Raw genomic sequence first — 15474 nt, forward strand, 5'->3', positions numbered from 1 at the left:
TAAGTGCTGTGGAGAAAAATAGAGAAGAGAAGGGGGAACAGTTCTGGAAGAGGGTGCAGTTTTAAATAGTGTAGTCCTCCCTGAGGAGGTGACAGAGACCTAAGCAGAGACCTGAGAAAGGGAGGGAGGGAGCCTGGCACACGGGTGGGAAGAGCGATCTAGGCGAGGGGGGGTGGGGCAGGAGCCTGCCCCATGTGTCAATTAGGCAAGAGTGGCTGGAGGGGATAAGGGATGGCAGAGCTGGAGGGATGAGGTCAGAGGGGAACAGAGGGTCAGCTTATTACAGCCTTGTGGAAACACAGGCTCTTGCTCTGAGATGGGAAGTACTAATTCACAGAAGCTTGGCACTGAAGCTCCTTTGAAAATAGAAGCCTAATTATAATAATAGCTACCATTTACTGAGCATTTACTGTGTGCCAAGCTCTGTTCTAAGGCGCTTTACATGTGTTAACTCATAGAAGCTTGGCAACTAAGAACCTTCAAGAATAGAACCTGAATTATCATAATGGCTCACAGCGGACCAGGCCCTGGGCTAAGCGCTTTATATGGACGATCACATCGGATCCTTATGAGGTAGGGACTGTTACTTATTACTCATTCATTCAGCAGTGATTTATTGAATACCTAGGAGATGCAGGCACTATTTGGGGAGCTGGGAGTAGAGTGGTGAACACAATGAACAAAAATCCCTGCCTTTGTGGAGGTTATATTATAAAGGGGAAAACAGATACTTGAATATTTAAGTAAAACGTTTAGAATGTTAGAAGGTTATAAGTGCTGTGGAGGAAAAGAGAAGGGGGATGGGGAGGCTTGTGTGTGTGTGTGTGAAGCAGTTTCAAATGGGTGTGTGTGTGAAGCAGTTTCAAATGGGGTAGTCAGGAAAGGCTTCACTAAAAAGGTGACATCAAAGCAGAGATCTAGAGGAGGAGGAACGGGCCATATGGCTGTGGGAACAGCAAGTGCAAAGGCCCTGAGGTGGAACCTGCTTGGGATGTTTGTTGAAGAGCACTTGGGGCCACAAGGCTGTTGCTGAGGAAGGCAGGGGGAAGACTGGTGGGAACACAAGAGCAGAGACGGGCAGAGAAAAGCAGAGGGGAAGAGGACCGGGTCACACAGGCCATTAATACCGACTCTGACTTTCTCTCCGAGTATGTCGTCGTCATCATAATTCTTAGAGGCGTAGGGGCTGCTATCACGACCATTTTACAACTGCTACAGCCAGGGCACAGAGAGGTTGAGTAATCTTCTAGAGGTCACACAGCTGGGAAGAAGCAGAGGCCAGGTTTGAATCCAGACAACTAGAACTAAGGCACTCATTCTTAGCCACTAAGCCACACACCAGAAATGGCTGTCCACAGCCACCGTCTGACTTGCAGGAGTGTATTTGGTCTCGAGTTATTGAGGTTTTTTAAATCACGTTGGTTACCAACATTTAAAAATGGGCAGGTTTGACACAACAATGGAAGTTTCTGGCTTCCTTGTGAGATTGATTGCTGAACCCACAATCCCATGGGGCAGTAGTTTGCTGGAGCTGAGTAGGGGTCACCTATTAATGGGGCATTCCCTCCCGCATGCCCAGTCCCCACTGCCTGGCATCTGGACTCCTTACACCCTGCTTGCCTCACTGATTTATGGTACCTGCTTGGCCCCACAGAGCATTTACATTCTGACGCCTGTTACAGGACCTTGACCAAAGCATCTTTCAAAACCCATACTTTCCATCCTAGAAGCTCAGAATCTTATACTTATGCACTCTTTGAGACTTTCATAACCACTATAGCTTAGCATCATTGAATCTCAGAATCATCACAGCAGAAATTCACAGCTCATTAAAACCACATGGATGCATCTTATTTCCTGGAGCAGCATGCCTAAGCCCTCTTCTGCCCTCAGACGGGGCTTTCTAAGCACAGAAGTAGCAGATTATCCATCATCATCAGAAGTTCCTAAGGAGACTGGGAATCAAGAGACCTAGTCTCCTGGGGTCATTCAGTTCTTCAGGGCCCAGGCAGGGTATGGAGACCAAGCTAGGAATTCCAGAGGACTCAGTACCGGGAATTGGTTACACAGGTACTAAAACACTGAGAGCACAAACATGGAAAAGTGAGGTAACTGAGAAATTAGTGTCTGCAAGAAGCTCCCACCTCTAGGACTGGGATGCAGAAGGAAAAGCGCAATGATCAGAACCCAGTGGGAGCTTGGTGGGCAGGCCACGCCACGTGTATGGCTGATGCAGGGACTGGCTACCACACAGCTGCTGCTTAAACCCCAAGAGGGGCACGGTGCCTCATGCTGAGAGTGTAGAAAGGTATTGGAGCCCGAACTGCTGCTGGAGGGGTTCCAGCAGGAGCCTAAGGCAAGGTGAGTCCCTTCTCCCCTCTTCCGACCTTCCTTCTTCCCATACCTCTTGTGGGATGAACTTAAGGAAGCCAGCTTTCCAGGGAGTCTGGGAAGCATAGCTGCAGAAAGCCCAGCCTCATGGAGCAGTGTGGAAGGGTGGGCTGAGGCTGAGAAATAGGTAAACGACTGGGCGCAGTCAAGGAGTTCTTTCTTGAGCGTCCATGGTAAGCGCTGTCCTAGGTGCTGGGGATGAAGCAATGAGGAAGACAACCCACTTGCCCTCAGAAGCTTGGGTTCTAGAGGAAGGACACAGATGATGACAGAAACACAGGTGTGATAATTCCAAGTGTTGAAGAGTGCTGGGAATAAACTAAATCAGGCTAAGGGTTGGAGGTGCTGTTTTAGCCAAGGAGGACCTCTCTGAAGTGGCAGGTATTGAGACCTGAATAATGAGGAGGAAGCCTTGCAAAGTTCTGGGTAAGAGGGAACAGCAAGTGCAAAGGCTCTGAGGCAGATGCCAGCCTGGCATGTGTGGCTGGAGTGTAGTGAAAAAGACAGAACCGGGAGGGAGTTGAGATTGCTTAATGGGCTGGGACCTAGTCATTGTTGGGTTTTGTGGGCCTGGGTAAGGCCTTTGGATGTTACTTATGGGATGCTGTTGGAGGGTTTTGAATGAGGAGTGATGTAAGCTGACTTACATATATACAGGGGGTGGTCTGTAGTAGAGAGACTGGAAGGGTGGGGGGAGCAGTAGTGGTAGCAGACCCAGCCCCCTGCTGTCTTCTTGCTCTGCCATCCTGTTGTCGCTCTCATGGTCCAAGATGGCTGGGTACCATGTCCACGTTCCAGGCGGGAAGGTCGAGGAAAGGCAGGTTCCTTTCTGAAGCTTGAGGACTCTCCCCAGGAATTTAGTCAGAGCTCAGTCACGTGGCCACATCTAGCTGCAAGGAAATCTGGGAAAGGCTGTCTTTGTAGCCACCGTGTGCCTAGCTAAAAAGTGGGAGGTAGCTCAGTCTCTACCATATCCATCTCACCTGTGGGCTTTCAAAATATCCCTCAATTCAAACAGAGTCGGTGATTATTGTATGCAGGGCATCGACCATCGTCTCTAGGGGCAGAGCAGGTAATGCAAGGGAGTAAAACTGGTCCAGTGGAACTCAGCCCAGGGTCGGGTCTTTCAAGAGCTGAAAATAGGATCTTAATGGAATATCTCCCTGTGTTGGCCAAATACAACAGGAAACAGAAGGTATCTCTGTTTGACTCCAAACCAGTTTCCCCACAGGGCCAGGCCAGGTCTGCCCTGAGCTCCCCACTCCCCATGCCCTTATGTTCTCCGGGAATTCCTGCTCAAAAGCCAGAGTTCCTTGTTTAGACATTTTATTATGGACCTTTTGTTTTCAGATACTACTTCTGTTAGTTTATTCATGCCATCTCACCTACACATACAAAAAATATTCCGTGACCAGAATGGTACATAAAATTATTAAAATGAACAATAAATTATCTGGGGAGGAGGAAGGCAGAGCCATCCAATGCCACGGCCCCACCTTGAGTGGGAAAGGCTGGCAGGGGGTGGGAAGAGACAAGGGTCCAGATTGCAACCCTCACGTGACTCAGTGCAGCCTCCGACTTTGCCGTCCCACCCCCAAAGGCTCAAGTTGCTCCACGTGTGGGACCCATTCGGTGGCGTTACAGGCAGGCAACACCTCACCTTCCCTCCCCGATTCAGGCCCAGATCCAGGCACTTGGCTCTTGCAGCCCCATTGCCTCCATCTGGGAAGAATTAATGGTGATGACACAACCTGCAGCTAGTTGTGATTTCAGACTCTTTCATTGGGAACGAGGAAGATACAAATAACGAATTTCCCTCTTTCTTTCTTTCTCACTGTTGTTTGATTTTACTGTTTCCCTGAAGGCTTTTGTGTCCTCCCAAGACGGAAGCTCTAAATGAGCATCTTCTGGGTCCTACTGATCAGGAGTCCTTTGCCTTTCCAGGGAGGAAAGTAAATCCCTCCCGTCCCATATCAGATGGGTGTCCCACCAGCCAGAGCTTCCATTGCCCTAGGGAGGGCTGGAGCCACACTCAGAGCTCCCCCCGGGCATGCCGGATGTAGTGCTCATGCAGCCCTGCTTCCTGGGCAAAGTCCTGCCCGCACTCGGTGCAGGCGAAGGGGCCAGGACGGGGGTGGGCCTCGTGCGCCTGGCGATGCCGCCTCAGAGAAGCGGCCTGCCCAAAGGTCTTGCCACAGTCAGGACAGGGGAAGGTGGGTGGCGTGGTGGTGGGCGCAGCCGGCTGGGAGGGCCTGGCCGCTGGACCGTGGCTGCGCTGGTGGGTGATCAGGGCCCTGGAGGAGGGGAAGGAGCGGGCGCACGTGAAGCAGATGAAGAGAACCCCCTGCAGCTTCTGGGCCACGAAGTCCGCTGGGTGCTCCCGCTTCATGTGACGCTCCTGGAACTTGGAGTCTGCGAAGGTGATGAGGCAGCGGGTGCACTGCAGGGCCCCCAAGTGGCCTGAGGGACATGAGGAGAGGTTGGGGGAGGCCAGCAGGAGTCTCGAGGGCCTCTCCCAGCCTCAGAATCGCACCAACAGTGAGCATGCAGGGTTTACTATGTGCCAGGTGCTATGCCAGGCCTGGACAGCAGACTTACTGGACCTGTTTTACTGATGGGCAGACTGAGGCTCAAAAAGGTTAGGTAACTTGCCGGCAGTCATGAAGCTAGGAAATGAAATGGCGGAGTCGGGACTGGAGCCCAGGGAGTCTGCCCTTCCTACAGAGCCGTGTGATTAGAGCACAGCCTCTGGAGCCAGACTGCCTGGAACCGACTCCTGGCTCTACCACTTCCGAGGCAAGTAGAAACGGCGTTTTCATCTGGAAAATGGGGTAATGACCATATCAGTATCTACTTTATAGGGCTGTTGTAAGGAATAAATGAATTAACGTATAAAAAGTGCTTGAACCGTGCTACACAATGGTTTGCAATAATTATTGTTGAGACAGAAAAGAAGCCCCACAGCTAGGAGCTGGCCTGGCACTCACAGCTAGGCCTTGGTGTTCTGTTCAGCATAAACAATTTCACAGAACATCGTCGGACAAGGCCATGCTGTGACTGAGACGAATCAAGACAAGACCATGCCACGATGCCTTCCAAACACAGACAAAACGTGAACACTGTCCAAGCCACGAAAATGGCCAGACACCCCCCCGCAACCGTCGTGGCTAATATGAGTGCCTGCTGCTGCTTTGCCAATTACACCTGGAGCCTTCCTCCCTCCTTCTAGGTATTAAGATAGCCAGCCATGTAATTGCCCCTGCTTCCTGGCAGCATCCATCCACAGCAAAACCCCTTTCTTGAACCCTTCCCCAAATCACCTACCACAGCCTAAATCCTGTAATAAGTCCTTTCTTATTACTGAGATGCCCCACGGTATGTGTGCTTCCTCAGCGCAGTGAGCAATAAGCCCAACTTGGTCAACTCCAGGTGTGTTCCTGGTGGTCTCTGGCTGGAGAGCATTGACACTGTGGCTTTCATCGTTATAAATACTTAACCTCTCTTTGCCTCGGTTCCCTCATGTGAAAGTGATAATTACCAATTTCACAGAGTCTGTTAGGAGGACGGAATGAGATAACAAACGTTAAACTCTTAGAATGCACCTAGCACATAATAAGCATTCAGTAGAAGCTGTTGCTATTATCCTAGGTCAAGTTGGCTACCTTCATTAACATTAAGCTTTCCCCTTTTCTGCCGCTAAACCCCATACCAGCCAGCCCCATGAGGTGAATAGTGGCAAGCCCTTTTGACAGATAGGGAAACGGAGGCCCAAGTCACACTGAAAGTCTGGGGCAGAGTTGGGACTGGGGCTCTCTGCCCTTTCCCAGCCACCTCTCCCACCCCGAGCCTCTCTGGATGCCACTCTGTGCCTCTGAACTGCATCCCATTCATGCTTATGTGGATAGAGCAGGATGGGTACGTCTGAGGGTAATAAGGGTAGGGGTGGGGAGTAGCAGGGCCTGGGAGAGCAGCTCAGGGACCATTAACAGCTCCTTCCCAACAGGCAAATGCCCGCAACGCTCTGGACACTGAAATGCTATAGAAATCCTTTTAGCATCACAGCTTCTGCACCCCACCCATCTCTGGTCAGCAGTACTCACAGATGTCACCTCCCGGACTTTGGGGGCTTCTCTCCTTGGACGAATCCTGCTGCTCCATAGTCTCTTTGGGGTGCCGGTCCTCCATGGTGACTGAGACCCCTCTGGTCAAGAGAGGAGCACGCATGACAGAACAGTAAATCAAGTGAAGTCGCTTATCTACAGCGAGTCTTAGAGGGCCCGCCAATCCTATGACCTTTGACAGGCTTGGCTTTGCCAGCCTTTGGCCGACCCCCCACGAGATAACATCTCCTTGAATTCTAACCTGATAGAGCAGCTCGCTAGAGAAGATTCAGTCCTCCCAGAAGATTCAACTCCCCCGGTTTGTGACTCCCCTTAGAGCCTTCTCACTTGCGTGAGACCTCTGACCTATGCCTCCTACATCAAACTAACTCCCTGAACTCAGAGCGCGGGACCCTTGATCTTTGACACCAGCCTCATCCCCTTCTCTCCCACCTGTCTTGAGGCAGGTAGTGGTACCCACGCTTTAGCCTGCCTCCTTCCGGGAGACATCTTTCTCTGACATCCCGAAACTCTTATTGCACCTAGAACCCCCGCTTCCCACGCGCGCTTTCAGCCGCTGTGACCCGCTGCCCCAAACACTGCCCTCGGCTCCCTCCCGAGGCTGGTAGCCCAGGCCTCTGCTTTTCTCCAGACAGCAGAGGGCTGCCTTTCGTTGCGCCTGTCAGTTGCTCGTCACAGCGCCGTCACCCGAAGGGAAGCGGGGTAGGGCCCACCGAGTCTCAAAGTCCCGGCGGTTTCCACGGCCTTTCGCCTGACGAGCCTCTCGAAGCCCAGATCTCGGGTTGCCATCCGACTGCAGTGATTCAGTCGCGCCAACCCGGTCCTCAAAATAATGGGAGGGGTCCTTCTCTGCACTGGGGTGCGTAATGATGACGTTGCAAGCCTCCTTTGCAGTGCAGACCTAAGTTTATTGCGCAAGTGTGTTAGGCGCTCCTGGCGCGCACGCGCTTTGGCTCCCTCATTGTTCAAGGTTCGGCGACCGCCGAGGAGAGAGTGCCCTTCGGCCGTTCTGCGCAGGCGCTGCAAAGGGCCCTGTCCCCGAGGTTACGCTTTCGAGACACACCCCCTCCTAAAAGGAATGACGTCAGGTTAGAGCCCCCGGAAAGGGTCTGGACATCCCCAAATACCGGCGCTTTAGCCTCATGGGCCTCCGTCCTCAGACCCCAGAGGCAGAGCTTCTCAGCGGCTGACCGACTGCTACCGACTGCGCAGTCCCGTGTGCCGGCTGTTTGCTCGGTCGGTGATTTGGAAGGGAGGAGTGAGGGGTAAAAACATCTGTGTCCCTGAGGGAGGAGGGGGCTAGAGGGCGATTTCTGAGTTTTTGAAGCGTAAAGGGAAACGCATCCAGAAAGAGGGCGGACAGGACTCCCAGGTCCCTGGGGAATAGGGCCTGGGAGCCAGATTTCTAGGTGCCTGGCAGTGATACCCGAGAAGGAAAGAAGTGGTCAGGGTAAAAGGCTGAAGTCTGAGACCAGAGTGGGGAAGCTAGGAAAGAAAAAGGTTGGGTGCTCCGTGACCCGGGTCTTCCTCTCTCCCCACTTTCCAGCCATGCCTCCGCCGCGGGGTGACGTGACCGTCTTATTCCTGGGGCCTCCGGGCTCGGGAAAGTCTGCTGTGATCGCAGCGCTGTGCGACAAGGATGTGGAGACGGTAGAGATCCCCGACGGCCGGCCGGATTCCGGGCTCCCCAGCCTGAGAGCTGCAGGCCCAGGCCTCTTCCTGGGCGAGCTGAGCTGCCCACCCGCAGCGCCGGGGCCCTGGGCGGCGGAAGCCAACGTGCTGGTATTGGTGCTGCCCGGCCCCGAGGGGAATGAGGAACCCTTGGCCCCAGCGCTGGGGGAGGCAGCGCGGGCCGCCCTGGCCCGAGGGACACCCCTCCTGGCTGTGCGGAACCTTCGTCCCGAGGAGTCACAGCATGTAGCCCAGGCTCGGGATCAGACCGCAGCCTGGCTGGACAGCGCCGGATTGGGCGCCGCGACTCTCTTTGTGCTACAGACAGACTGCCGCGGCAGCGACGGCTGCGAGGAGCTGGAGCGCCTGCGGGCGGCGCTGCGGAGCCAGGCGGAGGCGCTGCAGAGGTGAGCGCGGCGTTTCAGGGTGGGTTGGAGAGGACTGGTGCTTTATTTAGTCTGTACCTCCCACCCCTAAGGTGCTCTTTGAGGTCTGCGAGACCCCGCCCTCAGCGAGTTTGGGGCCAACCTTAACGGGATATCTGCTGAAAGCCCTGCTCCCTCGTCCAAATCCCGACCCTCAGCGCAGGTTTTGAGGTCCACGAGGTTCCACCTCAAACTAGCGCTCTGTGCTTGACCCTTTTCTATCATCTAGGCCAAGGGTCAGCTAGAAGTCTGGACCTGTCATTCCAGGTTCCGCCTCCTGCGAGCGCTCTGAGGTCATGAGCCCCCGCTCCCTCGCGAGAATTCTAGGAGGGACCGGGACCTAGCGCCCAAACACTGTCCCCAGGCCAAAGTGTGAACGAGGGCTCACTCTCTCCAGGCAAGCTGGTGATCCCCGCGAAGCTTTTACCCGAAGACTCCACTCTCCAGTCTTAACCCTCTTGCTCACCATCTGCTTGGTTCTCAAGCGACCCCAGTCTCCGGAGAGCCACACCCTAAGCGAGCTTTGTCGTTTCGGGGGCCCTCCCCCACTTCCTTTTTCTAATCCCCTTTCGCTTCTGTGTCCACTTGCCGGCTACCTCGTGAATTTTCTCCCCCAACCCTAAGCGGCCTCCTTTTATAGACGTCAAAACGAGGCTCAGGGAGGGGTAGCCTTTCCCCCAGGCCCACCACTCGTCTTTCTTCCTTAGCCACACACCCTCGGTAAGAACTAGTAGATGAGGGTTCTCCCCTCACCTGTCTTTACAGCCCTCCTAACTCCTAGTCTCAGGAAAGAGCGCCCTTGGTGACCTTGCCCTTGTCGAATAGGGCTCGATTTTCGTTTAGTCCTCAATACAGTCGCCATTCTTTCTTTGCTCTCAACTCCACTCTCTATGAGTTTTGCCCCGCCCAGCAGGGCTTTTTCTTAATCCTGCAGGTCCCTCGAAAAGACCCGCTCCCGCAGAGTGTAACCCCGGGGAAGGCTTAGCCGGGTCCCCATTTTCGACTCTGTTGGCAACCTGATTTCTGATTTCAATCCAGCCGTCCCACCCCTTCTTTAAGCCCCTCCCTTTTCTTCCTAGCCTCAGATTCTGTTTCTGTGCCATTAGTCTGGCCCCTCCCTTTCCTGATTATTCAGAAAGCTCCTCCTTGTCATCGTAGCCCAGTCCTGTCCCCCTAGCCCAGCTCGCCAGCATTTAGCCCCTCTTCTGCCCTTGACCCCATCCCTCCCGTTCCCCGCAGGCTCCTGCCACCGGCTCAGGATGGCTTCGAGGTGCTGGGCGCTGCAGAGTTGGAGGCTGTGCGCGAGGCCTTCGAGACGGGTGGCCTGGAGGCGGCGCTGTCATGGGTTCGGGCCGGCCTGGAGCGACTGGGCAGCGCGCGCCTGGACCTGGCCGTGGCCGGTAGGGCTGACGTGAGCCTTGTGCTGAACATGCTACTCGGGTTAGATCCTGACGACCCAGGTGCGGTGCCTGCTTCGGCGCCCGCGGAGCCCATGCCCTACCCGGCCCCAGAGCGCCCCAATGTGGTGCTCTGGACCGTGCCTCTGGGCTCCGCGGGCACTGCTGCCGCCCCCCACCCAACCCACTACGACGTTCTCATCCTCGTCACCCCTGGGGCCCCCACTGAGAAGGACTGGGCCCAAGTCCGGCCCTTGGTGCTACCAGATACGCCGCTGGTCTGCGTGCGAACAGACGGCGAGGGCGAGGATCCGGAGTCCCTGGACGAAGAGGAAAAGAGCAGCGAGAGCTTAGAGAACGCAGGCGGAGGGGGGTTTAAGAATGCACGCAGTGAGGGGAGGGAGGAACGTGGCCCTGGATCGCAGAAAGCAGGCAGTGGGGAAGGTTCAGAGGACGCAGGCAGCGAGAGTTTGCAGCCGGTTGGCGTCGGCGTGAAGAAACCGGGCAGCGGGGACTCAGAGCGCGCGGCCGCACTGAGCCCAGAAGATGAGACGTGGGAGGTGCTGGAGGAGGCGCCGCCGCCGGTGTTCCCGCTGCGGCCGGGCGGCCTCCCGGGGCTGTGCGAGTGGCTGCGGCGTGCGCTACCCCCGGCCCAGGCCGGGGCGCTGCTTCTGGCTCTGCCACCCGCGTCTCCCCGCGCGGCCCGGACCAAGGCTGCGGCGCTGCGGGCCGGGGCGTGGCGGCCGGCCCTGTTGGCTAGCCTGGCGGCGGCGGCGGCCCCGGTACCGGGGCTGGGCTGGGCCTGCGACGTGGCTCTCCTGCGAGGTCAGCTGGCCGAGTGGCGGCGGGCGCTGGGCCTCGAACCCGCGGCGCTGGCACGACGCGAGCGCGCGCTGGGCCTGGCGCCGGGGGAGCTGGCCGAGCGGACACGCTTCCCGGGTCCGGTGACGCGCGCCGAAGTGGAGGCGAGGCTGGGCTCGTGGGCGGGCGAGGGCACCGCCGGGGGCGCGGCGCTGGGCGCGCTCTCCTTCCTGTGGCCGGCGGGCGGCGCGGCGGCCACCGGGGGCCTGGGCTACCGCGCGGCGCACGGCGTCCTGCTGCAGGCGCTCGATGAGATGCGGGCCGACGCTGAAGCAGTGCTGGCACCGCAGGTGCCCGCGCAGTGAGGGGTGGGTTGAGGGCCGGGGCTTCCGGGGTGCCCCGTGTCCCGGCTGCTCGGCTTGGTCAGGGGTTGAGGACTGCAAGTTGCCGTAAGAGGGAGAGGGCGTGGTGATCCAGACTCTGGCATGCTAGTATGGGATGTCTGGGCTTGTGAGGTCACAGAGCGGGGGGCGGGGGGCGGGTGAGGTGGGGCGCGGGGGCCGCCACTCAGAATCCTGGGTGCTTGAAGGCGATGAGGGTTCTGACTACCGGTTGGAATGTGTGACTTCTCGTCACCAGGATTCCTGGGTCCTGAAGGGGAATAGAGTTCGGGGGACATGACTCCTGATTTCTCTGGGGGACCAGAGGGTTTGACCCTCAGACTCCTAGACTCCTGAACTCCTGAAGGGAGTTGAGGGTTTGGGACTCCTCCAAGGGGATATATCTTGGTCTCCAAAGAGTAGAAACTGGATCTATTAGGTGTCTAGTCCTCCAGGGGGAGAGGAGGTGGAAGCCCTGATTCCTGACGAAGGGGGTCTCCACCACACCGGGGACTCTAGCATGGAGGAGGGGGTCTGGGTTCCCCAGGGAGCTGGAATCCTTGGGCTTCTGAGCCACAAAGGGGTATAAGGTCTGGGTTTCTGCGGGGTGGGGGGATAGGCCTGCATATAAAGGGGGCTTTGAATTTTCATTGGGGGGAGGAAGGATCTCTGGAGTCTCAGAACTCCTATCTCCCAAGAGGGCTGTGGACCTTGATTCCTAATTCATGGGTGGTGGAAGGTCTCCATCTAGAGGAGGGAATAGGGGGCTGTGTAAGAGAGCTGGAGACCTTTGGTTCCTCTTGGGGAATAGAGGGGTCTCTAAAAGTTGCTCCACCAGGGGCCTGGTGACCCAGATTTCTTTCCCAGTTGTTGTGGGGAGAATGGTACCACAAAAATGAGAGGAAATAAGCGTTCTGGGCATGGTGGGCTCTGGGGGGTAGCCATGGACCAGGAATGAGGCCTTCTGGGTGTGGAAGGACAGAAACGCCTCCCTCAGAGGTATCTCCCCAAAGTCCCTAATGGGTTTGGATCCTGGTAACTAGCTGCCTTTCTCTGAGTTGGACTGGAAAGGGATATGACAGCCCCCATTTTATAGGTGCTGAGCGACTATGGGGCTCTCTGGGGACTCTGTTCGTCTGTCCCTCTTTCCTTTAGGGGTTTCTATCTTTTTTTGGTCTTGGTCATTAAACGTTAGCCCTTTCTGACCTTGGTATTATATACACCTGCCTTTTGGGAAAAGCAACTGTATTGCTGCACTGATCCCAACGCTTCTGTGTTGGCTACCTCAGGTATCCCCGAGAGAGACACAGAGAATGCCACAGTGAGCAAGGGACCCACGGAGCAGCTGGGCAGGTGTTCCAGACTGTGGGAATGTGCCACAGTGAGGCAAAGGCAGAAACCACAGTGCCTGGAATGTTCTAGGCTGCCAGCTACAAGTAGAGGAGAAGCCACAGGTCACAGAACTCTTCAATGCCGAAAACAGAAAGGGAGGACCTGAGAGGCCATCCAGCAGAATCTCTGTTATGTTAGATGGGGAGAGCAAAGCCCAGAGAGTGCAGGCTCTAGGCCCAACAGCACGCGGCAAGGCCCCTGCCTGTTCTTATTTCCTGCTCCCTCCCGTCCCCCCAATCAACCTGATCTTCCTTCTGATGCTTGAGTGGGCCACCTGGGATCCTGCCTCAGGACCTTTGCACTTTCTGTTATTTCTGCCTAGAATGCTCTGCTCCCAGATCTTCCCACGACTGGCTCCTTCTTGTCAATCAAGTCTCAGCTCAAGTGTCCCCTCAGAGAAGCCTTCCCTGACCTCTGTAACTGAAATAGCTCACACCCCCACCCCTATTATTTGTCTTGGCCGGTTATTTTTCCTTGTAGCAATTATTACTGTAGAAAATCACCTTATTTATTTATTTACCTATTTATTGGCTATTATCCCCATACCTGTCCTGTTCTCTGCTGTACCCCCAGCACGTAGAATAGTGCTTGACATAGAGAAGGTCCTTAGTAAATATTTAATTCATTAATCAGTGGCAGAATTAGGGCTGGAATTTAGGTCATCAGCCTCTTGGCACAAGACGGGGAAAAGGTGTGAGATGGGGGAGAAACAAGTATCTCATGGGAGAGGAAGCTCCTGTCTGAGGTCGGGGGACCTGGGAAGCAAACACAGCTTTGCCACTGTCACTCCAGGTGACTTGGGCCAGTGCCTTTTTTTGCCTTTTCCCACCTGTGAAATGAAAGGGCTGGACAAGAACAATAAACACTTCTGAGATCCTGTTTCCTTGGACAGCTGAAGGCAAGGGAGACCAATCCGAGGGGCCGGTTCCACCATGTCTGCCTTGAACTCCTACCACCGGCACAATCTGTCCCATCAAAGTTGAGATGGCCAAGATGGGGATAAAGCATTTGGTTCTATACTGAATGGCTCCAAGCATCGTCCTCAAAGCTCTTCTGGCCTTAGGAGAACGTCCCTCATCCATATCTGTAATACCCAGTACAACACTGTCCCCTCCTCAAGTCCAGCATTCAAGCATCTGCATTAAGCCTGCCTGCCGCGTGCAGAAGCAGGAGACGCGCAGAGCAGCGCTGTCCAATAGAAACAGGATGTGAGCCACACGGGTAGTTTCACATTTTCTAGTAGCCACGTTAAAAAAGGAAAAGGAAACAGGTGAAACTAATTCTAGTATGTTTTACCTCAGTATATCCAAAATATCATTTCCGCATGTAATCAGTACAGGAAACTACTAATGAGATATTTCACATTCTTTTGATGCTAAGTCTTTGAAATCTGCTGTGTATTTCTCACAGCACATCTCAATTCAGATGATAGATTTTCATCAGAAATATCTGACCTCAATTTAGATTTCAGAAAACTCATGTTTGGAGAAGTCAATTCATATACCCAAGTTGTCCTAATTATATTGGATAGTTTTCCAATAAGTGAGATGAGTAGCAATTTTTTAATTAATCAGAAGTAACTAAAATGTAAACTTCAGTTTCCCCGTTGCACCAGGCACACGTGGTGAGTAGCCACTGTATTAGACGGCACTGCCCTAGAACACTTCCCATTATCAAAGAGAACTCTGTACACACTGCTCTAGGGTCAGAGAGCCCTTTGACTGACCATGGGGGTGACCTTGGGCAAGTCACTCAGCAAATGGCATCTACCTCACAGGGTTATGGTGAGAATTCAGTGTATGCACGTATGTGCATGCATTCTCTCTCGTGCCCAGCAACGAACTTGCAGCCCCTCCTGGAAGCTGGCACACTGGGAGCCCGAACGTTAGCCTCACCCCCATGCCTTTGCTCCGAGTGCCCTCCTCTCTTCGTGCTGCTTTGCCACCATCTCTAACTTGGTCCCGTCTGACATCTCTGCTCTCTACGTGCCTCTGTTCCAAATTCCCTCTTCCCTCATGCCAATGGGAATCATGCCTGAGATCAAATCTGAGAAAGCAAGACCCAGTTTTGTTTCCGCGTGTCGCTGTCCGTCGTGGAGTGTGCTGATTGTGTTTGTGTAGTTGTATATTGGCACTCTTGGGTGTCACGACTATCTTTTAGAGTGGTTGCCTTTTAAATCATGACTTTTAAAGGGATTGAATTTTAGGCTCTGTAGAGGCAGCAAGTTGCTGGTGAGGCATCTGTCTCTGGGAGCATCCAAGCAGAAAAGACTAAGGCTCCCTTCTGGATGACTGCCATCAGGGTGTGTCTACAAGGCTGGAAGGCCCTTGAAGGCAGAAATTCAAGGAAAAGTATGGTGAATCTTGGCGTTGCCATCGCCAGAAGCAGAAGAGGCACAAAAGCCTCATTACCTTAGCTGAGTTTCGTACTTGTCTGCATAATGATGGAGAGACGTGTATCCACTGAGGTAGGAAACCATGAAGGCGGGTGAATCAAGGGTGGGTTGGCCTGTGGTGCTTTTTGGAGGAGTGAATAAAAAAGTAGAAATTCCACTGTGTGTCTGTTCTTTCGGGGTTTAAAGGGAAAAAAAGATGCTTGGGATTTTGACTGGAGCTGGAAGCCTAGACTCCTGGGTCCCTGGAGAGGAGGGACAGTGGGGGTGTGTGCAGGGTAGAATCCCTTGGGCTGGAATTGAGAGGCTTTGAGTTTTGCCACCCTGGAGCGGCTGGAGCGGACTATTAATTGTTTGCGCCTTGGGGGCTGTGATGGTAAACGTCTTAGCTCCGGAACCAGCTTGGCCCATTAATGCCCCCAGTCTGTTCAGCTTCTCTGCAGCCCTGCCCTTGGTTTGTCCCTTCTCATCCTGACTCTAGACCTGGTCATGGAATCTGCTTGG

The 15474-nt window shown here is 54.5% G+C and overlaps 2 protein-coding genes across 17 annotated transcripts; one reads left to right on the top strand and one right to left on the bottom strand.

Annotated features, from left to right (window-relative positions):
- Positions 1-3700: 3700 nt before the first annotated feature.
- On the bottom strand, positions 3701-7410 carry ZNF576 (zinc finger protein 576). 14 transcript variants are annotated; one of them, XM_032614221.1, is made up of 5 exons: positions 7226-7379; positions 6492-6592; positions 5930-5943; positions 5716-5842; positions 3701-4851 (listed from the first exon to the last, which is right to left on the bottom strand). In XM_032614221.1, the coding sequence occupies exons 2-5, from the start codon at positions 6574-6576 to the stop codon at positions 4424-4426; spliced, it is 654 nt and encodes a 217-aa protein (XP_032470112.1). In that variant the 5' UTR covers positions 6577-6592; positions 7226-7379; the 3' UTR covers positions 3701-4423. The 14 variants fall into 14 exon arrangements, 12 of the variants coding, with proteins under 12 accessions (XP_032470112.1, XP_032470111.1, XP_032470110.1 ...); XM_032614220.1 differs by having other exon boundaries at positions 6945-7379; XM_032614219.1 differs by having other exon boundaries at positions 6754-7379.
- Positions 7411-7471: 61 nt separating this feature from the next.
- Positions 7472-15130, top strand: IRGQ (immunity related GTPase Q). 3 transcript variants are annotated; one of them, XM_032614183.1, is made up of 3 exons: positions 7472-7600; positions 8059-8590; positions 9848-15130. In XM_032614183.1, exons 1-3 carry the CDS (start codon positions 7591-7593, stop codon positions 11169-11171), a joined length of 1866 nt encoding a protein of 621 aa, XP_032470074.1. In that variant the 5' UTR covers positions 7472-7590; the 3' UTR covers positions 11172-15130. The 3 variants fall into 3 exon arrangements, with proteins under 3 accessions (XP_032470074.1, XP_032470076.1, XP_032470075.1); XM_032614185.1 differs by having other exon boundaries at positions 7482-7777; XM_032614184.1 differs by having other exon boundaries at positions 7483-7748.
- The last annotated feature ends 344 nt before the right edge of the window (positions 15131-15474 follow it).

The sequence above is a fragment of the Phocoena sinus genome, chromosome 19 (assembly GCF_008692025.1).
Source record: "Phocoena sinus isolate mPhoSin1 chromosome 19, mPhoSin1.pri, whole genome shotgun sequence".
In the NCBI taxonomy this organism is placed as follows: Eukaryota; Metazoa; Chordata; class Mammalia; order Artiodactyla; family Phocoenidae; genus Phocoena; species Phocoena sinus.